Source organism: Macrobrachium rosenbergii, chromosome 40 (assembly GCF_040412425.1).
Source record: "Macrobrachium rosenbergii isolate ZJJX-2024 chromosome 40, ASM4041242v1, whole genome shotgun sequence".
In the NCBI taxonomy this organism is placed as follows: Eukaryota; Metazoa; Arthropoda; class Malacostraca; order Decapoda; family Palaemonidae; genus Macrobrachium; species Macrobrachium rosenbergii.
This window is the reverse complement of record NC_089780.1, coordinates 16,537,666-16,547,665: the sequence shown is the minus strand read 5'-3', so window position 1 is coordinate 16,547,665 and position 10,000 is coordinate 16,537,666. Positions and strand designations below refer to the sequence as shown.

At 37.8% G+C, this 10,000-nt stretch overlaps 1 protein-coding gene across 2 annotated transcripts in view; it reads right to left on the bottom strand.

Annotated features, from left to right (window-relative positions):
* LOC136826180 (collagen alpha-1(VIII) chain-like) overlaps positions 1-10,000 on the bottom strand; it is a 156,549-nt gene that overhangs the window by 71,832 nt on the left and 74,717 nt on the right. The window contains exon 2 of one of the 2 annotated variants that reach the window (XM_067083232.1): positions 746-1,217. The exons of the other annotated variant lie outside the window; for it this stretch is intronic. Within the exon in view, the coding sequence (XP_066939333.1) occupies positions 746-906 (161 nt within the window). The 5' untranslated portion in view covers positions 907-1,217. The remainder of the gene's footprint in view (positions 1-745; positions 1,218-10,000) is intronic. 2 annotated transcript variants of the gene reach the window in all.

The window sequence follows — 10,000 nt, the reverse complement described above, 5'->3', positions numbered from 1 at the left end:
CACTAAGAACTAGACTATGAATAAAACTCTAATTGCTGGTGTCTCTTTTCACAAAACCAGTCTTCTTCTTGTTTACTTATACTTAAACCTGCATACATAAATAACAATTACTATAAACACGGTATGGTACACGCTACGCTTTCTCACACCTCGTAAGATCACTTATGTATGAACTCTTCAAGAGGATTTATCAGCATCAACAAAATATTTTAGTGTTTATCACTCTTTTTGCTATCAAGTTACTCTGTCTTCATTGGTACTTGTCCATGTACATTCCTAGGCATACTATAAATGTTTGTATTTAGTTAGTAGGCTCCATAGCTATCCAAATGTCACCTGCAGCTTCATAACTGTTTTTCCTAAAAATAAAAAATCAGTTTCTTTTACTCCTGTAGAAATTACTCTTTTGACTACAATTTTCCTTTTAAATCTTCTAGGCTATTATCATAGGTAAATGCTTTGACTTCTCGAGTCTAACTTATAAGCAGCTGGGTTTCTCATACAGGACGCCAGAAACATTCATTTTACGAGTAAATCACCCCTGAAGTCTTAAAATTAAGTACATTTGAATTTAAATACAAACATCTGCATGTGCAGAATTGGGGGAGTGATGCACCAAAGTTCTGAGTTTAGATAAAACAAAGTGAGTTGTGAAGTAGATAAAATTGCCAGTCAGCAACTTTTACGAGAATAAGACGACAGAAAAACAAAAAAAAAAACAAAATCAACATCATCAGTTACTTACCCTGAGGACGACATCCCTCTTCCTCCATAACTCCTCAGTTGTCTTTTCAAGGGTTTCCTTCTACCAGTGTCGACTGGGAGGGGTGCCAAGAACACCATCAACAAAGTCACTATCACTACACATCTCCATGTCCGCCACAAGTTCGTTTCCTTCATCTCCATGATTATTCTGAGGTCCTTCTAAACTGTCTTTCAACGCCTGGAAATCGCTTTGGATTTCTTATATACCCATAGGCATTTCTATACCCGTTTTCTGTTTCAAATTACTGCCGTTTTCTTTGGTTTATTTCCTGGGTAACTACGTTAGAATGATGTACGAAGGCTAAGTGTTCCGTTTTCAGTTTATCCCTTTTTAGTATATGATTTCATGTTTTAGTTCAGTTTCACGTCTTTAGAGACATTCCAGTAGGAGTCCCGGTTTTATTTTTTACTTTAAATATTCACTTTTCGATTAAGTCAGACGTTGTGTGCACCTGAATTTAAGGAGAAAATAATGAACAAAACTTCGGAATCTAATAGTGGATACTCATTTACCCCGTCGAATGGGTCCCTTTTTGATTACTAAAGACAATAATGTTCTTGAATAATTTTCTCGGTGTCATTACTAATTTGTAAATTATAAATATCAAATTACTTCTTGAAGATCACAAAGTTCTCACTTCTTAACTAAAGTTAAAAACTTTAGAAGAAAGCGAACATGTCTGAGGAAGAATTAATTCTAGCATCTGAGAATAGAGCCAGTTATATATATATATGTATACATATATATATGCATATACTGGATGTATATGTATATACACACATACATACATACATACATATATATATATATATATATATATATATATATATATATATATATATATATATATATATATATATATATATACGTGCAAGTAAGGCAGGCTATGCCAAGTACTAGTAGAATTTGAGGCGAAAACAGTACCTGAAAATATTCAGAATTCTCTCATCTTCTCACTTTGGTCTAGAGACCAATTATTATCAACCAGAAATCTAACAGCAACAAGAAAAACAACAACAGAACAGCAGCAACAACAACCAAAGCTGAAGAAGTACAACGCCAACCCCCTCTTTCTCGTAAACGAAGTTCCGGCACAGGACCCAGCCTTGGCCAAATCCGCGCGTTCATTTTCATCAGTACTGTCTCAAATCCGCGGGAGATCCGGCAGAAGAAGAAGAAGCGAAGAAGAGAGGAGTCTCTTGTACTGCCCATAGCGTCCTGTTCTTAACTGGGGCACTAACTAAACAAGAAAAACGCCGGGGGGGCGGGGGTGCCTTCAATAACGCCTCTATCTTGTTATGTTTTCGAAGCACTTCCCCAGAGTAGCTTCGACCTTCGTTTTTGGGCAAAGAACGCACCCTGTGATGGGCGTCTGATGTGGCGTCAGATAGGGTGGAATGCTGTAGAGGTTCTGGATCAAAGGAAAATAGATACTTGCAGTAGGTTTAGTCAGTGGATAAGCTTAACCTTACGTAGGTTTTCTCTCTTTGCGTTAACTGCAACTTGCAAAAATGACAATTAGATTTTGCTCCAAACATCAGCCTGCAAAAGAGAAATCAAATCTCTCTCTCTCTCTCTCTCTCTCTCTCTCTCTCTCTCTCTCTCTCTCTATATATATATATATATATATATATATATATATATATATATATATATATATATATATATATATATATATATATATATATATATACTGTATATATATATATATAAAATATATATATATATATATATATATATATATATATATATGACTCTCAAGAATAAGAAAAGAAACCCCCTACTCTTTTCTCTCTCTCTCTCTCTCTCTCTCAGCAACCTTACTTCTCAGCCAAGTTTATAGAATGGAAGCGATCAGGAAGTGACACCGGACCTAGAGAGAGAGAGAGAGAGAGAGAGAGAGAGAGAGAGAGAGAGAGAGAGAGAGAGCCAGCAAGCCTCTCATCGAATCATCTGATGGCCAAGGGAGATAAAACTAACCCGTCTTATCTAGAAACCTGCTCCTTATCTCGCTCATTTCCAGAAGGTTTTCCGAACGACTGTTTATAAGTATCCGGAATCTTCTGAAACTGCCAGTTAGGGTGGCATCTAGCGTAGGACACAGCCTCCTCCTCCTCCTCCTCCCCCTCTTCTTCTTCTTTTTAACTTGAGCATATCCTTCCTATGCCACCGGTTGGGATTGAAGGACTCAGCCAATGAACTATAGGACTCTGCTCAAAGGAGATTTGATCATCGACCCCGAGTCCTTATGGCGAGTTTTACACTCCTTCCAAGGAGGGGAGAGAGAGAGAGAGAGAGAGAGAGAGAGAGAGAGAGAGAGAGAGAGAGAGGAGATGGGGGGGGTTGGGGGGGCGGTTACAGTAGCCTGCCAAAATTGATCTTGCCTTGTAATTATTTTGGGTACTGACAAAATTCTAATGGATTTTTCTGACAGGTTCATTGACATAACCTCGAAGAGAGAGAGAGAGAGAGAGAGAGAGAGAGAGAGAGAGAGAGAGAGAGAGAGAGAGAGAGAGAGAGAGGCGATAGTAATCTGCCAAAACTGATCTTGCCTTATAATTACTTTGGGTACATGACAAGATTCTAATGGATTTTTCTGACAGGTTCACTGACATATCCTCGAAGAGAGAGAGAGAGAGAGAGAGAGAGAGAGAGAGAGAGAGAGAGAGAGAGAGAGAGAGAGAGAGAGAGATATGGGGGAGCTACAGTAACCTGCCAAAATTTATCTTGCCTTGTAATTATTTTGGGTACTGACAAAATTCTAATGGGCTTTTCTGACAGGTTCATTGACATAACCTCGAGGAGAGAGAGAGAGAGAGAGAGAGAGAGAGAGAGAGAGAGAGAGAGAGAGAGAGAGAGTAACCTGCCAAAATCGATCTTGCCTTATAATTACTTTGGGTAAATGACAAAATTCTAATGGATTTTTCCGACAGGTTCATTGACATAACCTGTCAATCTTATTTAATAAAAAAAAAATGAATGCAAAGATTATAGTGGCTTATGAAGACCGTCTTTATAAAGAGAAGGATGGCATGAAGAAAATAAAAAGTAACCAGATCCTTAAAAACCATAAGAATGTAAGGAAGAAGAGAAAGCTAAAAGAAAATGAAAAGTTACTATAAACACACGAAACATAAGAAAACGAAGAGTGAGAGAAAGACCAAGAGTAGATAGATAAAACTCACGATGATTGATTCTTCATCTTTCCTCCAACCTTTAACGATTCATAATTCATCGACCTAGGCTTCCTATTCCTGGCCTTCTGTAATTCCAAAACCTAACAATAGGTTCAGGATATTTGTCTTCGGCACCGCTGGGACCCACAGGCAAAACCTGGGCTATAAATTGTGGCTGGCATTTATGATTAATCGGTTTAGCATAATTTTTCACCCGAGAGAATTTAAGAGGCCTCGTCGAATTTCGACTGCAGAGGGCTATTTGTGTCGTGGAGTTGCTAAATGATCTTGAAATCAGCCAAAACAATGACTATCTAATCTGGCCGGTCGGGGGGATTAATGTCCTTTTAATCGAGTTGATGCAAGCCACGCCCCCTTGATTGCACGGTTGCCAGACATTTCCGGATGGTACGATGCAAGCAATGTCAACTGGGTCCGCTTGAAAGGTTTTGGCAATTGTTCGCCTATGGTCATGGCCTGTGTACTGAAGGATAATCGAGACTGTTAAATATTTCGCTCAAAGAACTGAACCAATCAAGTTTGATTATGGAAATGTGAGAACAAAATTTTTGATGCACGATTATTGACGCGCAAAACAACCCGTCAAAAAAAAAACCGACATCTTTATCGGGCCCCCCACAAAAAAAAACTAAATTTCAGAGTTTTTTTCCAGAATACATAAAAAATAAGAAAAACGTAAATAAATAAAATTCGAATTCCCCAAGATTATTGAAGTATAACGAACACAAGCAGCTTCAAACAAATGGTCTTTCTTTCACACAATTCCTCTCAGGCATCAACGTTTGGTAACTTTCATCTGTGATTTATAATTTAAAGAACTCAAAATTGTTGAGAATTAGTATCGATATCAACCTTCAGTTATTTTGAGAATTATTAAAGATATTAATTAATAATTTCTATTTGTCTATATTATATCCACGTAGCTGTCAGCTTGAAAACATATATAAGCTTACAAGTTAATATGTATTCCATAATATGTTTACTTTAAAATGAAGACGAAATCAGACCAAACTTCAAAACTCAAAATTTCAAAATTCCAAAAGAAAAAAAACCTCCCAGAATAAATAACGCGAACTAAAAATTAAAAATCCTGAACGACAAAAATAAACAATTAAAAAGATTTAAGAGAGCGAACGACTAAAAAAAAAAAAAAAAAAAAAAAGTCGTGCTAAGGTACAATGCGGCAAAAGGTCATCGGAGGTCAAACTTGCTTGGGTCACGAGCACACGGAGCAGACGGGTCAGAGGGATACCCGAAAAAGAGGTGAAGATTTGACCTCTCTGGTCATGGGAGACTGGATGGGAGGTTAAAACAACTATGAAATAGGTCCTAATATACATATACTTTACATTTACATGTGCATATGCATATACTGTACATATGAATATATGTATACATTATTGTACATATAAATTATGCATAAATAGTGTACATCTCGTATATGTATACATATTTATATACATATACGTATACATATACCGTAAATATGCATATAAGTATATATACTGTACATATACAAATACTGTACATATTACATATACGTATACATATACTATACATATTACATATATGTATACATATACTGTACATATCACATATCCGTATACATATACCTGTACATATACATATACATATACTGTACATATGCGTAAACATACACTGTACATAAACATATTCATGTATATATATATACTATACATATGCATATACGTATACATATACTATACATTTACGTGTCTACACGTATACATCTTTATAATACAGAAGATTTCTTCTTATGCACGTGCAGTTTAAATAAACATGAACTCAACTGTATGATAATGTCAGTCGTATTTTTCTTACTAATAATTATTATTCGTCCACAACCGTGCATGAATATAAGCAAGGCCATATTCAGTTAAATTCAGATCCTGAACATTGTTAGAGGCACAAAAATGATTTGGTATTTTAGCGCCATATTTAAAAAAAAAAAGTGATACAGTAACAACGATGCACAAAATCATATTGTGAAATTACCACGCACTTAAAGAATATAAATACGTATCGTAAATATTTATACAGACACACTTTCTCCTTTATGTAAACATACAGAAAACCAGTTTCATAAATAGGCCTAAATAGTAAATAAAATTCAAATAGATTCAAACGAATCCCCAGTAGGCCTACCGTAAAAAAAAAAATCAACGATGCTCAAATGATTCGGCAATCAAAATAATAAACTAAAATAAAAAACAAGAACAGTAGTTCAATAACGACTCCCATTTCCCGTTAAGCACCGCATCATTTGCATCTAGAGCACAAACTGGGACTACCACACAACCCCAAAAGCTTCTTCTCCAATTCTCCAATCAATCGGCAACGAACCTTTTGCCAATCTGAGAGCTTCGAGGTCTTTCCAAGAACTCGAGCCAATTAAACTTCTGCCAAACTCAGCGCGGGAACCGATCCTTCTTACGATAAAGAGCTACGCATTTGCAACAACTCCTCCTGCCCCAAAATCTTATCTCTATTCAGTGAAGAAGAAGAAGAAGAAGAAGAAGAAGAAGAAGAAGAAGAAGAAGAAGAAGAAGAAGAAGAAGAAGGGTCACTCGGCGTAGCTTTTACGAACTGTGTACCGATCTCGGATGACCCCGTCGTATCCGGGCGCGTTGCACGGCCATATGGTGGGTATATAGACCTATGCCCCAGGATAATTGTGGCCTAGGTCATTTGCCTGTGATGCTCTAAAAGCAGAGAAGTTTGGTATGTTGAATATCAGATATTTTACAGCTTTAGTTTGATCGCGAAATGTCTAGAGATTTAAAGTTCAGACATCAATAAAATGGGTTACTTAAATACAATACAGAAACTAAAATAAAATAATTTTGTCTCAATTACCTTTTTTTTTTTGTTATGGAATAATGGAATTCCAGTGATCAAGTAGTGTAATATATTATATGTTTTGTCACTGGACATATTAAACGTTGATCCGGAAAAATGTTACCGAGTTATTTTTAGAATAACATTGAAAACTTACAGTAGACGCATTTCATCTTATAAATAAAGTCCCATTGTTATTATTATTATTATTATTATTATTATAAAAAATAAATAACTGACAACCGTGTGTGCGTTTGTCTAAGAGAGAGAGAGAGAGAGAGAGAGAGAGAGAGAGAGAGAGAGAGAGAGAGAGAGAGAGAGAGAGGATGTTCGCATTTGTCTTGGAAATAAAATTAGCATAAATAAGGCAGGTGCATATAATTCTACGGAATGTGGAAGCATTGTCCAGTGAGTGAATGAGACGCCTGCAGTGTCTACTTATTTCATAGATGAACCAGGATGCGTCTAGCAATTAAATATTGTCTAAAATAAAACAAAAATTCTATCTTTCTAGCCTCATCACTATTTTCTCATTCTCTCTCGACAAGTTTAAAGTATCCTTCTAAATACAGTCTCCTGAAATGATTACACATCTCATATGCAAACAACCGCAAGTCGTGATGCGCATGAACTTTCATCAGCTAGGCCGAGTCGAGACTGCAAGTGCACGCAAGCAATGTTGTTGTTGTGCTCTGCGCAAAATAAGTCAAGGCAACCGGCTATGTAAATTGCCTGTGATCATCCTGTGATCATATTTTGATTATAAATAAGGATATTAGTTCTAAATGAAAAAGTCCTGATCCTACGTTCAACAAGCTTTTGATTCGCTGATACTTCCGCTCGCTTAACACCCCACTTTCCCAACTATTTTCTTCTTCCAACTCCGCAAGGGATGGTGAGTCATCCTTGACGCATAGGGAGCGAGTGAAATTTTAAGGCTAAGGCTCTCTCTCTCTCTCTCTCTCTCTCTCTCTCTCTCTCTCTCTCTCTCTGTGAGAAGGAACAAGTGTAAGAAGCAAGCCGCAGAAAATAAATAGAAAAGATTCCGGTTTCAAGTTACCTTGCTGAAATTTAAGTATACATATTTTATTTAAAATCATATCTGCTGTATGAATTTATATAACGTGCTTTCAGTTCGTAATTATTAGGCATAAATTACTTCAACAAATATGGAGTTAATCTCTGTTAAAATGATTCGCTAAAACCAGCAATCAAGCCCATGAGACGAAAAAATGCAGAAAAAAAACCAACACTGCTGGAGAGATATTTCCCTTTCACACGCTCCAGAGTTTTAAAAACCTGTCAGCGATGCGCACGATGATAAATGGACTTATTTTTAAGGTAACACCTTCCTCCTTTTTCCTCCTTTGCTTCTTCTATCGCAAAACGGTTGAGAATTCGTCCGCATGACGACTCGAGGCGTGTAAATTCGGCTGGGTGGGAGCGGAATAGAGATGTGCAATGATCTCGCCCATCCCAAACTTATGTTAATAACTGTACATTTTTCACCTGCGCAATCGGCATAATCTTGACAGCTTCAGCCACAGGTGTGGTGTTTAAGATGGCTGGGGCAGATGTGGGTGGTATTGTCTGTTTCTCGGCCGACCCAAACCCGTATAAACGGCGTTACAGCAGGCTTCTCCTTATATGAATACTCACACTTGCTCCCACCAGCCGCGTACTTCACCGCTACACCCCACCACCCTGGCCGCGCCGACACCAACAGCTATCCTTATACAATCCAGATACCTTGCGATATGCTTTACCATACGACTCTCCTGGACTAGTTTGCCCTTTTTTCGCCTTCACCTTCAGTAGAAAGGGAGGAGAGAGAGAGAGAGAGAGAGAGAGAGAGAGAGAGAGAGAGAGAGAGAGAGAGAGATTCAAATGAGTCATCGATCACCACTAATCATAAATTAAGTTGATTGATGAACAAACAACGATTATTTCCATTCCTGTATTCATATTAATGTCATTTTTGTCTTTTTCATTGGGAAGAGAGAGAGAGAGATTCATATGAGTCATCGATCACCACTAATCATAAATTAAGTTGATTGATGACCAAACAACAATTATTTCCATTCCCGTACTCATATCAATGTCTTTTAGTTTTTGTTTTCATCAGAGAGAGAGAGAGAGAGAGAGAGAGAGAGAGAGAGAGAGAGAGAGAGAGAGAGAATGATGATCTTGTAGCTGCATTAGCCCAAGCGTAATATGCAAATGATCTAATCTATATGGAAGTATATGGAGAAAAACCTTGCTTATAAAAAGTTCTATGGATTTTTCATCTCAGCAGACACCATAATTTTAAAATCTAGTACTACTACTACTTCCGATAACAATCATAATAATAATCCTGTCTTATCTGAACAGATGAATGGTCAAGTGCTTAAGCACTATAGTGCGAGTCGAAACCTGACTTAGATAAGAACCTGAAAGACGATTCTTCCCATACTTTCCTGTAAGACATTTCGTCCACATATACCCGGAAACGAGTTTCTTATACAATCTGTCTCTATGAAAGCTCGTTCTTGCCAACATGAAACTTCCAAGGGAGATTTACCTCGTGCCAACGCCAATTTGTCCAGCAGACATCTCGTCCCTTCATCTCTTTAAGAGGTCCCCGAGCAACCAAAATCCATTACGAGCACATCGTACCAGAGCCACACAAAGAACGCTCCTCATTATCGTCACCATCGCCAGCGTCCGTTCTTGAAAGCATGAAAGCGTTCGCTGGGAGATAATGAGCCTCGGTCTAGCGTAGGCATTCAATGGAGTTAAGGCTCCCCCGAGTCGGGCCATAAACTCGTCTCTCGAGTTCTTTTGCATCGGCTATCGAAGGAAGGGTTTTGCTTTTCAGACCTGTTCTCTTTCGGACGCATGCGATGATGATACTTTGGTGAGGTCTCGCCTGCTATGGAGTTCGGTTTGGCTGCTTATTTGTTATTCAACAGGGACGTTGAACGGAAGTTGAGGTAAGTAAATTCACATTCACTTGAACGAACACATAGTTACTGGTGCAGCAGGTTTTTGGAATGAGTCTACGGCTGTGGACAACGGCAGAAAACTTAAATGAAAGTACTGTGATAAGTTCAAATCTAACATCATTTAAGAGCCCGAAAAAAGAAGCGAAATCTGCGTCGATCACAAACGCGCATGCGCGCTCTCTGAAAGAGAC